General features: G+C 41.7%; 1 protein-coding gene across 5 annotated transcripts in view; it reads left to right on the top strand.

The window, feature by feature from the left end:
• Positions 1-21,376, top strand: part of LOC134212415 (unconventional myosin ID) — a 70,714-nt gene that overhangs the window by 28,263 nt on the left and 21,075 nt on the right. For all 5 annotated transcript variants that reach the window (XM_062690248.1, XM_062690249.1, XM_062690247.1 and 2 more), the window contains exons 3-4: positions 18,618-18,920; positions 19,690-19,909. In XM_062690248.1, the coding sequence (XP_062546232.1) occupies positions 18,618-18,920; positions 19,690-19,909 (523 nt within the window). The remainder of the gene's footprint in view (positions 1-18,617; positions 18,921-19,689; positions 19,910-21,376) is intronic.

The following is a 21,376-nucleotide window of genomic DNA, read 5'->3' as shown; positions in this document are numbered from 1 at the left end:
CAACCCCTGTAGATTCGTGATATGTATCATGTTGAAGTGACTACTTGAACACGATACATCTCGAAGAATCATCTCTGCGGCAAACACAACGCAGTGGGCCTGGCCGCTTTGAAGTTTATGTCATACCACTGGTATGCTGTGAGCCTCAATATTGACAAGAAAAATTATTGGGCCTCATCTAACTCAATGATTTTCCAGGATGCTTTCTTTGTACTGGCTGCGTTTGTGTTCGATTAGATTAGATTAGATTAGATAGGGAAGTCGAGACAATTTCCAATCCGAAAATTGTCTAGACCGGCACCGGGAATCGAACCCAGCCACCCTCAGTATGGTCTTGCTTTGTAGCCGCGGCTAAGGAGGGCCCCTCCAGGGCTCCACCATTTGATTGAAACTTTTAAACAGATACGTACTCCAACAGTAAGGTCGTCTTCAGTTTCTCGTACTTGACCCAACTTCGAATCAAGTACGAGACAGTGAAGACGGCCTGAGATCGAAATACGTTTCTGTTAAAAGTTATTTTACATATTAAGTACTTCATTGGCATCATATCATAGGAACTTTTTGCAAATGTTTCTTCAAGTTTGACATCTATAGTTTCGCTTTTTATCTGCCCTGGTTTTGTTCGTGGTTCTTCAATTGCTAAACGTTGACTATCTTATCAGTTCGGTGAAGTAAAACAATTCGCCAAGGTGTCAATAAGCAAATACTACGGCCATCGAGTGATAACTATGGAAAATAAACCAATCCTTATCGGAGAGCAGTTTATTGCAGAATGAGTCGATCAAGATGTTGCTTATATGGCACGCCTCGTATAAAGAACGAAACAACCGTGAGTCGGCTGCGGTTTGTCACCGACCGCGACCGCGACTTAATCAGGAGCGCCTGGTTAACCCCCCCGTTGCCAACGACACGGAGCGACACCGACCCTTGCCACAATGCCATCGTAAAGTCTTCAATGCCACCCACGTGACTAGAGTGTGTGTGAGCGCGCAACCGTTCGCGCTTCCTTGCGGGGCGACCAAACTCACAGTCGCATTACATGTGTGCGATAATCATACTCACTCGTAGTTCGCGAGTAAAGCACTGTGAGTAATCCTTAGTAAACAGATGATGTCATATACTGAGTCGCTGATGATGCGATGCCCGTGCATGCATCGTGCTTTGATTGATTGTGGGGAGATGATTCATTGAATATGATAATCGAAAGATGAACGTGTTTCCAACTACGATCAAGTACGTTTATTTTGAAGCAACATCACGTTTTACATACGACAAATATGTGTAGAATGAAAATAGATTCATTTTAATCAACTCATTTTCATAATTTTCAGGAATGTTTTTTTGGCGTTAATAAAATGACATGTTATCCAACTACGCGCAACGTGCATATCCTCACCAAACGAAAGCAAATCCAAAATCAGCACTTACAACACTTGGCCTGCTCCAAGACAGATCTCCCTCTCCCTTAAACTGTGTAGCTATTTTGTCTTATCAGGGATTACGGTCTAGTCTATTATCGCCGACTCCCTCTTGAAAGCTTCTTTCTATGTGCTGTTTTGCAATCAATTCAGTTGATACCTTTCACATGGTGCCAATCGTCTTATTACGTAAAAGTTTTTTTTCTGGGTTCTTCAGCCCTCTCTCTCCATGTAAGATTTTTTGACATAAGATTATGTCCTTTGGGAAGATGTGGGGTAGAGTGATTCAATTTTTGACTTTTTCGCTCCCCTGTGCTTAAACGATGGCGTTTGCTGTTTTGTTGTACTTCCTAAATTTTTAACTGTTTGTATGGAAATTACTATAGAAATCGCCCCGCATGTGAAAGACCGTTTCATGAGGCCGTCCATTAACTATTTAAATATGTATAACAAACCCGAAGACTTTATAGAATATTTCCTAATCTACAGTTGTTGGTGTAGTTGGCGACACGTTCGCCTTACAAACGAATGGTCATGGGTTCGATTCCCAGCCTTCCACCAAACCCTCATCAGTCGCCGGATGCGCATGACTGCCTGATGATGACCGACAAATTGTTCTTCTCGGAGACATTCCTTCAACGTACCGTAATCCGGGGAACTTTGATCGCCGGGGTAACATCGATCAGTTTAACCAATCTTAAGAAATGGATAAATTACTATTTTCTGTTATTACAACTACTTATTGTGAGTTAGGTATCTCAGGGCTGATAATAGTCATTCTCATCGTATGAAGAAAGCGAAAAAAATAAAGTCTTATACTTTCCGGCGTCTCCGGACGCACCTCGTAATCGACGGTGTTGTCGACGCACTGCTGGAACCGCTGCCAGTTCACTCGATGATAGTTTCACCTTGTTAGTTCGTGCCGATTTACTGAAGTTCCAACTTCCGCCACCACCGGATAGTGGTCCGAGCTAAGCTCTTGGAAGACGACCGGCTGGGAGACGTGATTGTGCATGTTCGTGATGTAGATGTCGAGCGTAGCATGGGCCCCGGACCGTGTCAACCTTGTAGGGCTGTCAGGGCTCAGGATGGTGTAGTGGCCCTCTAGTTCGTCGTTGGACCAGACGACTCCGTTCCGGTTGGAGACGGTGTTTTCCCACGATAGGTGCTTTGCGTTCAGGTCTCCGGCGATGATGAACTACCCCTGCCGCCGAGTGAGCTTGACTATATCCCTTCGTAGCTTGGCCGACGTTCCATCGTCGACTTTGGCTTGTGTGGGACAGTAAGCCACGATGAGAGTGACGAGAACGTTGCCAGTTGGGTGAAAATCGGAATCGTTTTTGGAGTAATCCTATAGCCTTTCAGGGTTTGAATCCAAAGGAGAATGAGAAAATCTCTCACTGATCATGTCTGTTTACACTCTCGATATGTAGCATACCGTGAGAGACGTTTTTCAATAGCTGTTACGATAATGAACTGATTCGGGGGGCTACAACCCATGATGAATTTCTTTAACTAAGCCCCAATTGCGGGGGCACCGGTTCTGATGATACATTTCAACTCGTTTTACACAGCTTTGCGAAAAAAATATGGTCCTCAACATGAAATGAGCGAGAACAACGCGTTTTATCAAACCTCCTCGGTGGGGGCCGCCTATCCGAATCATTTTTTTTTTACGTATACTACGTCTAAGGGGAAGACTCGGATACAGGGTGACATGAAAATTTCCAAATTCGGGACCGTCACGAAATCATGTAAGATTTGTAACATTAGTAGGTCCTTTATCTTTCAATGGATTTTAATAATTTATATATCAATCGATTCGCAAGCTCTCCATTAATTTGCCAGTAGTATTTAATTTTTTGATTATCAACGCTAAACTATTGAAAAATTTAGTTCGTTCATGCATCATGCATCCCTGTATCATGTATGAATGGGGTGGTCCAGCTGCTAGACAGTGGAGTTATACTCCCTCACATAGTGAGAGGGGCTGCTAAAACTGGGTAGTAGCGTCGGTGGGATGGTTCCTCCTCTTCTATATAGAGCGGAATGATTTGTTCAGTTTACTGTATTTGGTTTTACGTAGGTTACGTCAATCGGTCGTGTCTTGTATACAACCCCAAGATTTTTCAACTTGTATACAAGTGCGATTGTTTTGTTTTCATGGCTTGTTAGAGTAAAATCAGTAGTGATTCAAATCGTTCGGGGCTGTCAGTTTGAATATGTATCTGAAACATTCATGTCCCCAGCAGCTGTTCTAGATTCTTTTTTTATACCAGTCAAATGTCAAAAAATAAAACTGGTATAACGCTCCGTTCTATTTTCTGCAGATTTGAACCACGATTGAATCACGAGATTGGGCAGCAGGGACTATGTCCAAGGGCTTGACGATCCCTCCCCAGGCCATCTGCGAGTTGTGGCGCCTGCCTAGGATGTGGTGGGGTTTGACAGTGGGCCCTGTTAAACCTCTATAAAAAGCTGCATGAATCCGCAAGTAGGCTCCGCCAAAGCGACCGTGTGCCGCTCAAAACGCACAAGCCCAAGTCCTGGTGTTAGGTGGGACGCTAAACAGCCCTGACACGACGGCCCTCCGACGAGACAGGAGGTTTGTGCAGGCCCAATAAGCCGCCTTTAAAAACAACTATTACGAACGACATAAAACATAATACGACTCGATACAACCGGCAACGACCTAGGCGATGAATAAAGGATCACGATTGGAAGCTTGGAACAAGGAACTGCAAGTCGCTAGGCTTCGCAGGTTGCGACAGCACCAGCAGTTACGGCGGAACTACCACCGAGTGAACTGGCAGCGGTTCCAGCAGTGCGTCGATAACACCGTCGACTACGAGGTGCGTCCGGAGACGCCGGAAAGTATCGACCGCCAGCTGTGCGCTATCGAGGAGGCGATCACGGCGGCCCGAGAGCAACACGTACCGACGGCTCGGCAGGTAAGCAACTCCTTAAACATCGATACACTCACCAAAGATTTGATTCGATTGCGGAATGTCACTCGCAGGCAGTTTCAGCGTACTGGACTGCCTGAGCTTAAGGCACGCTGCAATCGAATCACAAAAATTATCAAGGCCAGAATGGTGGACCTCAAAAATAACGACTTCTCGAATAAGATCCGCACTCTCCCAGATTATGCTAAGCCGTTCTGGAAAATGACCAAAATTCTAAAATCCAAGCCTCGGCCCATTCCACCTTTGATCCCGCTAGACAATAATGGCTCTAAGGATCGCTTGATAACTCCCGCAGAGAAGGTCGCTGAAATAGGTCGTCACTTCGTCAGCTCACACAATCTTGGGCAGAACATCGTCAGTCCACACGAAGCAGCCGTCAACGAGCATGCTAACAACATCCATTTGATTCCCAACGACTTCTCGGAGGAGTTGGAGATCTCAGCTGACGAATTGGCGGCCTATATCAAATCGTCGAAGAACATGAAGGCCCCAGGCTTCGACAGCATCCTGAATCTCGAGCTCAAACACATGAGTGCTCTGTTCTTTGAGCATCTCTCGCTGATCTTTAATCAGTGTCTCCGGCTCAGCTACTTCCCATCATCCTGGAAGTCAGCGAAAGTCATGCCCATCCGGAAGCCTGGGAAGGATCCTTCCTCCCCCAAAAGTTATCGACCCATCAGCCTTCTCTCAGGGTTATCCAAGCTATTCGAAAAAGCTATTCATCATCGGTTACTTGAGTCTGCCGAAAATCTCAACATCTTGCTCGAGGAACAGTTTGGTTTCCGACGCGGTCGGTCAACTGTACACCAACTGACTCGAGTTACCAACGTCCTCAGACGGAACAAGTTTGTCTCAAAAACATCCGCCATGGCCTTACTCGATGTCGAGAAGGCATTTGACAATGTATGGCATGATGGCCTGGTGTACAAACTACAACGCTACAATCTTCCCAGCTACCTGGTGAAAATCATCAACAATTACCTGTCGGCAAGGACATTCCGGGTCTCAATCAGCGGAGCGAGTTCCAATGTGCACAACATTGTCGCAGGCGTCCCCCAGGGTAGTATCCTCGGGCCCCTGCTTTTCAATCTGTTCACCTCCGACATGCCAGAACCTCCAGAAGGCGGCATTCTGTCTCTGTTCGCAGATGACACCTCCATCGTCTATAACGGTAGAGTGATCAGAGCGCTAGTGGCAAAACTCCAACGAGGCCTGGATGCCCTGACAGAGTACCTCACCAGCTGGAAGATCTGTATCAACGCGGCGAAGACCCAGGTCATCATTTTCCCCCACTCCAAATCCCCTAAACTTGTTCCGCCTGGGGACTGTAAAATCATCCTCAATGGCACGACAGTGGAATGGGTCAATGAGGCCGACTACCTTGGCTTGACCCTCGACAGCAAGCTTATTTTCAGGCAACAGGTTGACAAAACGGTGACAAAGTGTAACGTCTTGTTGAAACTACTGTATCCTATGATCAACCGCCGGTCGTCATTGTCCCTGAAAAATAAGCTTGCTGTCTACAAGCAAATCATCCTCCCTGTGATCGAATATGGCATGCCGGTCTGGGAGAGCTGCGCTAAAACCCACCACCTCAAACTTCAACGGGTCCAAAACAAATTCCTGAGGATGATCCTCAACACCCCTCCCAGGACAAGAACATCCGAGGTCCACCGTCTGGCCGGAATAAAAACCTTACATGAACGCTTTGGTGAGTGTAAAGAAAAGTTTAGGGTCCGTTGCTTGCACTCGGACCAAGAAGCGCTTAGGGCGCTAGCTCCAATCTAGGTTATCAAATTTTTATTGTAAATATTAGTGTACATAGTAGTTAGGTTATCAAATTTTAAAAAACACACTAGCGCCTCCTGAAGGCCGTCATGATACATTAGATTTTAAAAATTAAGTAGAAACATAAAAATAATAATAATAATAATAATAATTAAAATTGGAGTTGGAGGGCCAAGCCGGCCGATCACTGTACATGGTAAAAATAATTGTAGAACAAAAAATGTGTAAATAAAGAAGAATTTTACTACTACTGGTTGCGACAGGATAATCTACGATGAATTACATCCCCGCAACTTCGATGTCGTAGCGCTGCAGGAAATCTTCTGGACAGGACAGAAAGTGTGGAAAAGCGGGCATCGAGCGGCTACCTTCTACCAAAGCTGTGGCACCACCAACGAGCTGGGAACCGGCTTCATAGTGCTGGGAAAGATGCGCCAACGCGTGATTGGGTGGCAGCCAATCAACGCAAGGATGTGCAAGCTGAGGATAAAAGGCCGTTTCTTCAACTATAGCATCATCAACGTGCACTGCCCACACGAAGGGAGATCCGACGACGAGAAAGAAGCGTTCTATGCGCAGCTGGAGCAGACATACGATGGATGCCCACTGCAGGACGTCAAAATCGTCATCGGTGACATGAACGCACAGGTAGGAAGGGAGGAAATGTATAGACCGGTCATCGGACCGGATAGTCTGCATACCGAATCGAACGACAACGGCCAACGATGCATAAACTTTGCAGCCTCCCGCGGAATGGTAGTCCGAAGCACTTTTTTCCCCCGCAAGAATATCCACAAGGCCACATGGAAATCACCTAATCGAGTAACGGAAAACCAAACCGACCACGTTCTAATCGAAGGTAAATTCTTCTCCGACATCACGAACGTACGCACTTACCGCAGTGCGAATATTGAATCCGACCACTACCTCGTTGCAGTATGTCTGCGCTCAAAACGCTCGACGGTGATCAACACGCGTCGGAGTCGTCCGCCGCGGCTAAACACTGGGCGGCTGCAAGACGGTAGACTAGCCCAAGACTACGCGCAGCAGCTGGAAGCGGCACTCCCAACGGAAGAGCAGCTAGGCGCAGCATCTCTTGAAGGTGGCTGGAGAGATACTCGATCTGCCATTGGAAGCACCGCAACCGCCGCACTAGGCACGGTGGCCCCGGATCAGAGAAACGACTGGTATGACGGCGAATGTGAGCAGTTAGTTGAGGAGAAGAATGCAGCATGGGCGAGATTGCTGCAACACCGCACAAGGGCGGACGAGGCACGATACAAACGGGCGCGGAACAGACAAAACTCGATTTTTCGGAGGAAAAAGCGCCAACAGGAAGATCGCGACCGTGAAGAGACGGAAGAACTGTACCACGCTAATAACGCACGAAAGTTCTATGAGAAGTTAACCCGTTCACGTAAGGGCCACGTGCCACAGCCCGATATGTATAAGGACATAAACGGGAACCTTCTTACGAACGAGTGTGAGGTGATCCAAAGGTGGCGGCAGCACTACGAAGAGCACCTGAATGGCGATATGGCAGACAACGGTGGCGGTATGGTAATGAACCTAGGAGCACGCGCGCAGGACATGCGACTTCCGGCTCCGAATATCCAGGAAATCCAGGAGGAGATCGGCCGGCTGAAAAACAACAAAGCCCCTGGAGTTGACCAACTACCAGGAGAGCTGTTTAAACACGGTGGTGAAGCACTGGCTAGAGCGCTGCACTGGGTGATTACCAAGGTTTGGGAGGATGAGGTTCTGCCGCAGGAGTGGATGGAAGGTGTCGTGTGTCCCATCTACAAAAAGGGCGATAAGTTGGATTGTAGCAACTACCGCGCAATCACATTGCTGAACGCCGCCTACAAGGTACTCTCCCAAATTTTATGCCGCCGACTAACACCAATTGCAAGAGAGTTCGTGGTTCGAGTTTCAGGGGCATTCTCGAGTCCCTTCGAAACGCGTAGAGGGTTACGGCAAGGTGATGGTCTTTCGTGTCTGCTATTCAACATCGCTTTGGAGGGAGTAATACGAAGGGCAGGGATTGACACGAGTGGTACGATTTTCACGAAGTCCGTCCAGTTATTTGGTTTCGCCGACGACATTGATATCATGGCACGTAACTTTGAGAGGATGGAGGAAGCCTACATCAGACTGAAAAGCGAAGCTAATAGGATTGGACTAGTCATCAACACGTCGAAGACGAAGTACATGATAGGAAGAGGCTCAAGAGAGGTCAATGTAAGCCACCCACCACGAGTTTCTATCGGTGGTGACGAAATCGAGGTGGTTGAAGAATTCGTGTACTTGGGCTCACTGGTGACCGCCGATAACGATACCAGCAGAGAAATTAGGAGGCGCATAGTGGCTGGAAATCGTACGTACTTTGGACTCCGCAAGACGCTCCGATCGAATAGAGTTCGCCGCCGTACCAAACTGACTATCTACAAAACGCTTATTAGACAAGTAGTTCTCTACGATGCTTGTGAAGGACCAACGCGCACTGGGAGTTTTTGAAAGGAAAGTGTTGCGTACCATCTATGGTGGGGTGCAGATGACGTTCGGTACGTGGAGGAGGCGAATGAACCACTAGTTGCATCATCTGTTAGGAGAACCATCCCTTCGTTCACACCGTGAAAATCGGAAGACTGCGGTGGGCCGGGCACGTAGCCAGAATGTCGGACAGTAATCCGGTTAAAATGGTTCTCGACAACGATCCGACGGACACAAGCGGGCAAGGTGGATCGATCAGGTGGAGGACGATTTGCGGACCCTCCGCAGACTGCGTGGTTGGCGAAGTGCAGCCATGGACCGAGCTGAAAGGAGAAGACTTTTATGTGCAGAACAGGCCACTCCGGCCTTAGTCTGGTAGTAATAATGAATCACGAGATTCAAATGTTTTTCAATTGTTTTGGTGTATGAATGCGTCATTATATCTACGGATCAATCTACTTTGCAATTATGGCGCCTTTCTTGGCAGCAACATAATGATTTCTCGCTTAACTTTTCAAAAGGACCTAAGTAACATTTTTTCATGAATTAATTTGAGTACTGCAATCGAAAGCTTTCATGTTTTTCTGTTGATTGCCCTACTCAAATTAATTCATGAAAAAAATGTTACTTGGATCCTTTTGAAAAGTTAAGCGAGATTTCATTTAATTGAAAATTTTAAAAACGTGAATAGAACACTGCTGGGGAAACCAGCGAGTTTGTTCTATTACTGATTTCACTCTTATGATTCGAAGAGGTTTTTGCCTCTCTTTTATCAAAATTTGAGAAGTTCCACTTTTTACGAAAATTGAGTAAAATTTCCGTGGGAAAAATAGAAATTTGAGTAGTTCCACTTTTTACGAAAATTGAATATGATTTCCGCGAGAAAAAAAAGAGACGGCAATACAATTTCACTCAGCCTCTGAGTGATTTGAAACGGGCGTGTATGGTTTTCTCATGAAATGCTTGCTCTAGCATGAATTCGCCTTCCAATGTTTGTTTACGGAATAAGTTACGCCCAAATCGCAAATCAGTCCCGATATTTGCTATTGATAATTTACATTTTAGCATTATGCTACAACAGGTTTAGTAAACCGTGGTAAGCCTTCAGCATCGTTTGCGGTCATGGGAGGTGGTTGCTGCAGAAAATTCATTCGCAATGATGCCGACTCTAGCGGTTCATAAAAGGGTTAATATTATGCATCTTGAGAAAATATAGAATACTGCGGCGTCCTGCTGGCTGCTTCTCAGGTAATCGCAACAGTCACTAAACACGACAGAGTCAATAAAAATCTTACCCACCGTATGCACTTGTCATGATACACACTCTCCATGTACTCAGTGACTCCGGTTGCCTCTCACTAATATAATCGAGTACTGCTGTCATTTGGCGAAAAGCACGTGGTTTTGTTTTGAGAGGGAAAAGTTTCCCTATCTTTTAACCCGGCGGCTATCTTGACGTCTACCTTCGCAGTCGAGCCTGCGAGAGTAAGACCGCCGCGAAAGTCTAGAAAAAGATAAGCGCGACAATACTGAGATTTTGAGAAATGAGAATATCTCCCCCTTCATACGGGAGTTTGGCAGAAGGAAGATCGTGTGATTTATACTAGAAATACTAGAATAAGAGATCGGCGAAGACGCCATCTTGTTTCCAATAAAACTGTCAAAAGCGGTTCCATTTCGCCTTGTTTACTTTTTGCATCCATAAGAAGCAAGCAAAAAATTCAAGTGCTGCCAGTATCATTGTCACGATTTCATGCATTTGCATACGTTGCCAATTCAACAGTTTTTCACTCCGCCGGTCTCTGGTTATAGGGTTGCTAATTTATACCATCACAAATATTGCCCTCCGCTCGCTTTCAAATCGACTTCTATAAAACATTCTTCATCGTCCGTATCCTTACGGAACTGTCAAATCTATACTTTCGCCTCTAATTCTATCATGTACATGTACGTATAAGGTGCCCGCCAGTGTAAACGCGACGTGCGATGCGACGCGACGCGACAGTGCAATTTGACAGCCTGTTGATAATGATTGTTATTCTTTTACGTGAGTCGCGTCGCATCGCTCGTCGCGTTTACTCTGGCTTCGCCCTAAGTTTGGAAGATGATATTAGCCAGGAGGGTGAAACCAGGTCGGTGGCACGAAGCTTTGTGCTTCATGCATTAAACCAAATTAAAACAAAAACACTGTACGCCATATTGAATGTATTAACCTTCTCTTAAGTTCCCTGATATTAGCATCTCCATATCATTGTGAATCGTTTAACTTCACTTAGAAGGAATACATTCATATCAATATTAGTGATCTAAAAGACTGTTATTAAACATTTTCAATTATGTTGTAACTTCATTTTGAAATTGTTTTTATGCTCGATTCCATCCCGACTAGATGTGTCAGTTTTCACCCTCACAGGGTGTAGATCTTTCCCACACCATAGTAACTTGAATGTTCGCGTTTTTATCAGAAATCAAATTTTCTCGAGAAATATTGTTATAAGATTTCATAGACTGATGCATAAAGGGTCAAATTATGCTTGTATGAAAATTTTAGATAGGAAAATTGATTCATAGATTGAGGAGCTATAAAGTAACTTAAGGTGTCGGTTTTACCCACTTTTCATCTACCTTTAAGTTTTTCAAAATGGTGGCGTCTTAGCCACAGCAGCAAGTCAAGTGCAATTTTCACGCAAGTCTCGGACCAAAATTAGATTGCTGTTACTGATTAAAAAGGCGTATTGTAGGATGAAAATCGTCCTTTTTCAGAACCAGCATTTTATGAATAGAAAAGATTTGATAGTTTCTCTCAAGATTTAATTTTCTCTCAAGAATGCTATTAGTGATTGGAAAGTCGCATTATTGAAAATAAATCGGTTCTCCCCAGAATCACCATTTGGCTCAAGTGAAGGTTAAGTCTAGACGAGTTTTCCTCAAAGTCCAAATCATAATCGCTCGGCGACGGTAAAAAGTTGCCAGCACTGCACGAACGAATCGTTCTTCATGGAAGTTTGAAAACAACAAGGCCAGTAAATGTCAATTTTCTAATTTCTATGCAGTGAGGAAGAGATAAAGCTCATCCGTACAGTCAGTGCCCTGTTTCACAAGTGCTTGTCGGAAGGAGACGCAAAAATTATTCGTATGGAAGAAGTCAGTAGCAGTCTGTTTTTTTTTTTTTAAATTTTGAATATTGAATTATTGAAAATAACGACTCTATCGCTGGGTCGCTGCATGCAATGTTCTATTTACCCTTCCATACCGACAGCGACAGCCGCGTTAAGCGTGTTTTCGGAAATGGTTATTTTCAAAACAACCATTTTATAGAATAGCAGATTAAGCTGAGAAAAAAAATTGTTCAGGATGCCGCCAGTAGTGGAATTATAACCGCTTGTAAGGGAGATGCTGCATAAATGTCTTCGCATTTATGGCGTCAGTAGTAGCGAAGTGAAATTTTCTCTACATAAATATTCTGATTTTTTTGTTTTGTTGCGGTTATTGATTGAAATAGCGAATTATTGAAAATCAATCGGTTCTTTTCAGAACCTGAAAAATTTATTCACAGTAGCACAGTATTGTTGTCTGAAATGTTATCTCACGATTTTGATTTTGCTTGGGTAGCTGTTAGTGTTGGGGAAAGCGAAATTTTGAGAATAGATTAGGGTAGAATACGGCTTTGGCAGGGTGCGACATTTGTTGGCACCCTCAACAATATTTGCGTTTTCCAGCAAACATGCACTATTTATGAACATAAATTTGATTCAATCACACAATTTAAAGTCTAGGCTTTCATTTGAATAAGTTGTTTGTGTAAAAGTAGCAAGATTTGACGAATTAATCACCGAAACAAATTTGCACCTACGAAATCCTTGCCATTATTGCATCGCCCAAGAAAGCAGCAGACGAAAAGCAAACTGTTACTTACTTTTTTGGATCGCCTGTTTCTTCTCTTTATCGTGTATGATACGAAAAATTAGGTACGTACACTACTTTTTACACTTTATTACCACTTGATTATCACCACAAATAGCAAATTTATCCAATATTTGCTCTATGTTTCACTAAATAAAATTGGGACTGTTCGTTTTCTTTGGCAGCAGCGCACTTCGGAATAGAGCGAGAGAATGTGTTTGTGAGCATATCAAACACACGCTAAAGAATACCACGCACAATTCCATGTGATTTGATTTTAGCAAAACTACGAACAAAATATCCGGCGTTGGCATTTATTTTAAAATGCTTCTATTCAGATTTTTACTCAGACCATGAATTATATCAAAAGTGATAGCCACACCGTAGTATTTTAAGCCTTATGTGGCTGACAGAACCGTTTTCCTTTTGCAACTTTAATACTTTCCAAGCTCATAAAAAAAATCATAACCATTCCCGTTCCTACATAGCGCATTTCAACCATAAATAATTGCCTACTTTTAGGGTATTATCAATTACTCAACTGTGAAACTGTAAGGTGGCTCCAGCTCAATCTTATGTGTATAGATTTGGGTTTACATAGTTTACATCGTTGTACACAACCCCCATGCACTATAGGATTTCGGGCGGTCATTAATCGAAAATGTCATGTCTTCCGAATTATTTTAAAATATTTTCTCTCCATTGTCAATACTCTAATTAAGAGAAATTCTGAATTTGAAGTCTCTAGGTGCACTAGTTCCAAAGATATAAGGTGGCAAAGTCAGAAATGGGTAAAAAAGTTAGCAAATTTTCTGAAAAAATATTTTATTTTCAACTATTTATTGAAATATTTTTTAAATGTTTCTTCTTCAATGTTAATACATCATTACAAAGGTTATTGTATAAGCTTTTAAATGGTGTGCAAAAACTAATGGTTACACTGTGAAAAAATTGAAAAAATGCGGAAGCAATATTTTTTCCAAAAACGACGCTATTTTCAACTTTGATAGTGAAGAACTTTTTTCCTCAGGAATCCCCAGGTTCTTTTATGATACACATCAAGGACAAAGCTTCGACTAAAATGTCCCGAAAGAATTTCTTGCCAGTATTTGCAATTAACAGAGTTAAGTCACTCTGATTTTTTTTCATTTGTTTTTTACCGTGTTTTGCCTCTCTCGTACTCCAAGGTTAATGCTCATTCCAAATACGAATGTTTGATAGATGGCCCGGAGACCCCTAGTGGTATATATCAACTAACTCAGCGCGAAGAATTGAGGTGATGTCTGTATGTGTGTGCATGCGCGTCTGTATGTATGTGCGCAAAAGAACGCAATCGCCATTTAGACACTTATTTGTGTCCGATTTTCTCGCAACAAGTTTCATTCGACGGGAAATCTAGTCCCATCGTTTCCTATTGAAAATGGGTCAGACTGAACTATGCGCTCAAAGGGTATGGTCAAAATACATTTATTGGTAATAACTTCGACTTTATTTATAACCATTTGAGCTCATTTAATTAACTTTTCAAAGGAGTAAATGAATAAAACCCCAATGCAATGCAGCACAACGGTAACGGAAGGATTTAACAGTTCGCTCATATATTTCCTGTCAAATTTTACCGTTTCCGTCGCCATTCCGCTGAAATGCGTTTGGGGCTTGAGTGGTTTGAGTCATTCTCTAAACCTAATTTTCTGAGCTATTCATTAGCTACTGATGGAGAACTAAATATGAGATTTCATAATATGTAAATATTTATAAATCTCCTGGAATCAATAATTCCGACATGTTTATTGCAAAAGTAAAGACGAACAATATCTTAGTTAGAACGGAGCGTATGAAATTCCTGCTAGTGTTCATGAATGTCTGGCTAATGGTAGGAAATATTTATTCACTCATCTACACTTTGAGGTTCACTGGCTGAACAACCAGCGGAAAGTCAATATAAACAGTTGAAGTAATTTAGAACTCATAATGCAAGAAAATGATCAAAAGAGGCAAACGTTGACATTTTCCTTCATGCCTTACATGAATCAGATCCATTTTAAGCTCGATTTGGATAACGAGGAGACGTTGGAAAAAAATTTTTCACTTAGTTATTCTTATGCCATGCGTAATTTTGTAATATTTGAAGATTTTCAAAAGTTCTTTATCTTCTAATACTTTAGATGAATTTATCTCATCTTCCATCGTTGATGGAATTGAAGAAAATATCATTGAAGACTTAAACCTTGACACAGAAAAGAATGATGCTGTATATAACTTGTAGAAATCATGAAAACAAATCAAAAGTAATTCAAATAGTGTTGTTATTTAAATTAAAAGAATTTTGCTTTTCGGAAGAATGGAGCATTCTTACATTCCACAATGAATGTCCACATTTTTGAGAATATATTAATCTCATTTTTGAATAACTTGTACACGTAAAATGTCATGGGATTGCGATTTCTAATTTGCTAATACCCTTTTTCAAAAGTTATTTTCAATTCTGATTATTTGATTAACATTTAATGCTTTATGATCCTTCAGATCCTAGTACTTTGTCAAACAAATTGTTCTAAATACAAATTGTGAGGCATGAGAGTGAGAACAAAAAATATCACGGAATGTCATGAAATTAATGTCATTTAACATGATCGCCGCCATAATGTCCATAAATTGCTGAACTTAGTTTTGTACAGCCCCTTCCTTCTCCTTAAGAAAACGCACGAAATTTCAACTTCCCAAATAGGTTTGCTTTGTCACGTTAATCGAACCTATGAAAAAAATAATTACGTAATTCATAGACGATCCCCAAAGGGGGGGGGGGTTGGAAATTGTATATTCATGCTATTTCGACCATACACAGCTAAAACTAAGTGGAAAATCACTTTAAAAGTCCAATTTTATTTTTGACCGCTCGCTTGTATGGGGATCCCCCATAGTGCCATGATTATTTTGATGAAACAAACATATCATGTAAGGACCTTCAAATCTAAGGACCGTAAAGAGCAAGTTGTATATTTGAAACTGGTTGATAGACTTTTGCTTACGCGTGAAGACTCTAAGGCATTACAAAAGACAAAAGATGTAAATCTTGGCAGTGGACGAAAAGTATGTAAGTTCCCTTCTCCAAAATGGCCAACATTATTCAAATAGGTTAAAAATGGTAAAAGTTATGAAATTGTCAATATCTGGGTACACGGGTATCCTATCTGCCATTCACGTCTGTTTTTTGTTGGCCGCATAAGGGGTAAAATTTGTTTTACAATGTGTTTAAATGTTTTTGCCTATCTTCCACGTGACATAAAATTGATGCCAAAGCTAAAATTCATGTTTTGTTTTAAGCCAGTTTTGATAATTAATAAAATTTCTTCCAAAATTGAGTGAAGCGAGATGAGCGTGTGGCCGATTATTATGAATGAATTTTACTACTAGAGGATATAAACAACCAGCATCTGGCACCAATGGTCCAATGCACCGAATGAACACAATGACGTTTGAGACGGGCGCTGTTTACTAAAAATGAACACTTGCATGAACTCGATGAATGAAAAAGTATTCATTCTTAGTAAACAGCGCCCGTCTCAAACGTCAATGATGAACTCGGTGCATTGGACCATACATTACTAGTTTTCTACTTCCATGTCTAGTTGCTGAAGGGAGCAAAATCATTGCTGATAATAGAAATTGCTATGCCAATAGAAGAAACGTTGACCTGTTACTTTATATTAAATTTACTAAGTTTGTGGTAAAAGATATTATATTATGTGAACACCAATCATCAAAGGAAGAGCATACGAATGTATACTAGTTGAACTATACCTGTGTTTTAGTGTAATTATTCATTATTTTTATCATTCAATTTGGCGAATGTCTTAGACTGCCAAGAATATGTATTTTCCCCTAGTTCTTTTCATAAACAACATTTTATAGAAGAAAAGGATGAGTCGATACAGATTCTTTCCAAAGTGCAAAGCAAAATCTCTTGGCGATGGCAGAAAGATGCCGTCGGCAGCAGAATAGCAAGTGTTCGGCCAGGGAGACGCTGCAAAAAATTATACATATGGACGACGTCAGTAGCAATGAAGTAATTTAATCTAAAGATTCTGATTTTGGTTTCATTGCTGTTAATGATTGGAAAAGAACATTCTAGACCAACATTTAAAAAGGGCGTAACAGCCAAAATTTATTCTTTCTGATTCTTCGTCCACATATAAAGCTATATATGTGGACAAAGAATCAGAAGGAATAAATTTTGGCTGTTACGCCCTTTTCAAATGTTGGTCTAGCATTATTGAAAATAAATCGGCTCTTTCCAGGGCCACTATTGTCACGTTTGATGGAGATAATATGCGATGTTTAATAAAGAAAGGGCACCATAAGGGGGCAGCATATCCAAGGATACTACTAGGCACTAGTGAGCAGTTAAGTTAAAGGTATTGCCCTTATGTGGTCCGTGAACCTGAGCTAGGATCTTATAGTTATTCATGGATCACCAGTTGATTTTGCCCTATTCATGTGATGTTTCCCATTAAGTACTCGTGGTGTAAATGACTTTTCTTAAGAATTTTATGACGATGCATTTTTTATCGTTGAATCGCATGCCTTTTTTGTCACACCATACAACCATATTGTCGATATCTTCCTGCATAGCCTTACAATCGAATTTACTGAAGATAAAATTTGAAGACGTCTGCTCGAGAAAGCTTAATCGAGGAAATCTCACCTTCTTCACTTTTGCTTCCGGTCGAAAATCATCATTTTCCATGTGTATATCTTTCTTCTGATATTCGTGAACGACTTGAGCGTGATGATTAATCACGTTAATAAAGAAATTTAAAAAAAGGTTCTATTTGGTGCCCTGATGCTCTGGACAAAATTTCAACCAAAGCGGTCAACGTTTGGCCGGTGCTAAACTCATTGGAAGTTTATATGGAAAAATGTATGCAGAAACATCTGAAAACAGTGATTTGCAGTTGGACGGCACAATTTACGATCAAGAACAAGTTCATCTTCTCGCGGTTTTCTGCATAACATTCTGTATTAAATTCTTCAAGATCTGAATGAGTATCATAGTTCTTCATCGTAAGTTGTGCCGTCGAACTGCAATTCACTGTTTTTTGATGTTTCTGCATACATTTTTGCTTATAAAATTCCAACGAGTTTAGCACCACCCAAACGTTGACCGATTTGGCTGAAATTTTGTCCAGAGCATCAGGGCTTCAAATAGAACCGAATAAGATGGCGGCCCATCAAAAAAATGAAAAAAGTTTTTCCCATACTAATTTGAGCTACCCTAATGTCCATCACGAATAAATTTTCATGAAGTGTCCTTTCGTTTTTAGTAGAAATGTTCGACAGCGTTGGTTTCCATTTTTTTCGTGGTCTAGTTGCCAACCCAAATTCGGAATATTGAAATCCTCAATCGACAGAACAACATCAACCTCTGTTGCTCGCTCCGCTACGTGCTACATTGCGTTGACGTGAGCTGAGTAAAGCTCTACACTAGACTTTGGTGGAATGTATACAGCAACTATGTAGAAACCTCGGGATTGAGCCTTGATACAATAGGCGATTTCTTCCAGATTCTCACAGTTCTCTAACGATACATGTTCGCAGCTCAGATTGCTTGATGCATTGTATCATGGGTAGTGAGGTGGAACAGTGGGTGGGATGTTGCGTGCCGAATGGCTACTGACCTAACATCTATTGTTGGAGGAAATGTCTACAGAGATTGCAATGTTCATATGTAAACCGTACTGGCCTGAAAGCACAGACTGGAAGCTCTTGCTAGGAAACACAGGACCAGAACAAATGTTAATCGCAAGCAGGAAGGTCTCGATTGTGCTTTAAGGGGCTCTAAGGGCTTCCAAAGTGCTAGACTGCTAGATGAAGTGCGTCCTGGGCGATGAACTTCGATCGTGGATAAAGTTTGTCGAATGGGAGAGTTTGATTCTGATGCTGGAAAAATTATTTAATCCAGACAAATGAATATTGATATTTCCTGATGCACGTATCTTTAATATTTCATGTATTAATTCGCTTTTTTCCGTTCGGCTCAATTTTGCAGGTTCCAAGCTGGCATAATTTACACATACATCGGCGAGGTATGCATCTCCATGAACCCGTACCGCGAGATGAATATCTACGGTCCGGAACAGGTCAGTCGGTACAAGGGTCGGGAGCTGTTCGAGAATACGCCGCACATCTTTGCGATCGCCGATGCCGCCTATCGGGTGCACAAACAACGGAATCAGGACACCTGCATCATGATATCCGGCGAGTCCGGAGCCGGCAAAACGGAAGCATCGAAAATTATCATGAAGTACATCGCAGCCGTCACCAACCAGGGACAGCAGAACGACATCGAAAGGTAAGGGTGGAGGTTTAAGCTTTCACGTGAATGTTGTTTTTTTTTGTAAATTGTTTTATTTAGCTTTTGTAGCCTTTAGCCGACATAGTTATGTCCCGACAAAGCTCTGCAAATCATTCTTACCATTTTCATCATGTTTCGATGGCACAATATCTTTTCCATAATCTCTGCTCTTCATATTCCTCCCTCCAAAGTGATTTAAAAAAGCAGACACGAGGGATCATCGCCATGTGTCTGGCCCTTTGTGCATTTTAGTAGAACTCGAGAAGGTCCCTAGATCCCGAAACATGCAAATCACCAGATTAATTGCCGATTAATCTTAAATGTTTGTCTAGAATTTGTGCAATGTTTTACGCACAATCTGCCATAGCTGGTCTGAGAAGCGATATGAGAGCCCTTGCACAAGCTGTGACCTCTGAACCAAGGCATTCATGATGATGGCTCTCTTGGTATTCGAGGCTTTCATATATTTTCAAAAGACAGTATTAAGACAGGTTGTGGCATAGAAATCACAAACTCTGGCACAAATCGATTGAAAAAAACAAAAGGTGTTTCAACTTGAAGTTTAGGACTTCTCTTTTAGCATTCGCCAGTAGTCTTGGTATCTGACTTTTCCCCAAGAAGCTGGCACATCCCAGTCATCATTACAAAGAAGTAATGGCAGGAATGCATATTTTTGAAAAAAAAGGCTAAAACCAATTTAATCCTCTGAATCCAACTCTTATTTAGTTTCACTCGACAAAGTTCTAAATCTCTTATGTTTTATCAGGGTAAAAAACGTCCTCATCCAGAGCAACGCGATTCTTGAATGTTTCGGTAACGCCAAGACCAACCGGAACGACAACAGCAGCCGCTTTGGAAAGTACATGGACATCGAGTTCGACTACAAGGGCGATCCGATGGGTGGAATAATTACAAATTATTTGCTGGAAAAATCACGTGTCATACAGCAGCATCCGGGCGAGCGGAATTTCCACTGCTTCTATCAGGTAATTGGCGGAAATAGCCGTAGAGATTAGATACTAATCAACAATCTGAACTGTCATTGGTCTACGAACTTGTCCACGGCGTAATACATTCAGGCGGGCTACATTCAGAATGACTCGAGTTCGCTAGTTGAGACAAAAGACATTCTTAAACATCTTGAACATTTGAACGACCACAAGATATGGTTACTTGGAATCAATCAATCACAAAGAAGCTGAAAATGTTCGACTGACTAACACAAAAATACCTCCGGAGTGACTTCTAAGATTTCTAGGCAACAGCTTGATAAAAACAGTGGCACCTCAAGATACTGTTATATTGTCACATTGCAATCTTATCTGCAAGTCGGGCGTTCTAGTGTCGATTGAAACAAACAATTTCCATACGAAATGGTTCCACTTCATTGATCAGGTAGGAGCCACATTGCGCACATACCCGGTAATATATTTACTGATTAAACATACAATATCCACTTCAGCGTTCAGCAATCACCACTGCCGCAGGTGGTGGTTTTCCATAGTAACTGGTTGAAAGATAAGTGCGATATTTATGCATTGCTAAATATTTCTAGAAATATTATTTTGGCAATATTGGTTCTATGTCAATTTACCGTTCGATTGATTTTCACAGCTTAAGAAACGATAAGGGTTTAGTTTACCAATTACTTCTTAAAATCTACGGGAAGTGCATTTTTCAATACCTTGTATTTGGAAAATTAAAAAAAAATTAAAGAATATCTTCTACAGATTTAAATGGATTTCTCGTAGAAATTCAAAAAAATTGTTTTCCTAATTAATGACCTGTAAGGGAAGTCAGATCTTCAGGTTATTTTTTGGAAAGGATTTTTATTTTTGATACACATGGTTAAGTTTGCCATTTAAGGTGTTTTGTATGAGATATTGCTAAAAAAAGATTTGTTCTATTTGTCGTATTGCACATGTTTGTGATTCAAACGCCATTCGACTGTTGTTCAATTCTGATACACATAGGGTAATTCGCCAAATGTTGAACAGCTTCTTCGCCTATTATGGGAGTTCAATAATAGGCGAAGAAGCCGTTCAACATTTGACGATTTCCCTTAGTTGGGTAGAAAGAAAAGGTGTGAAATGTTGTCAAAGCAGATTCGCTGAATACGGGGAATTGACTGATATCCCAATGGTTATTAGCTGGTTATGGATCAACTTTTTGCAAGGGCAGCTGTTGTATAATTGGTAATACATCCGTGTACTCAATGGAATAGTGTGGGTTCAAACCCACCGGCGGCATCTTTTTTCGCAATCTATATACAAACAAATGATTTTCCGTCTGCCTGACCCTTATTGATTCGAAAACTACTGAACCGATCAGCGTTAAAATTGGTATGCAGAGGTTTTTCTTAAGATGGTTCGAGATCCCTCCCCGCTTTGGAAAGGGTGGCTCCCATACAAATGAAACACAATTTTCTTCATAACTCGAGAATTAACCAAGCA

This window comes from Armigeres subalbatus, chromosome 2 (assembly GCF_024139115.2).
Source record: "Armigeres subalbatus isolate Guangzhou_Male chromosome 2, GZ_Asu_2, whole genome shotgun sequence".
In the NCBI taxonomy this organism is placed as follows: domain Eukaryota; kingdom Metazoa; phylum Arthropoda; class Insecta; order Diptera; family Culicidae; genus Armigeres; species Armigeres subalbatus.
This window is presented reverse-complemented; position numbering and strand designations above follow the sequence as displayed.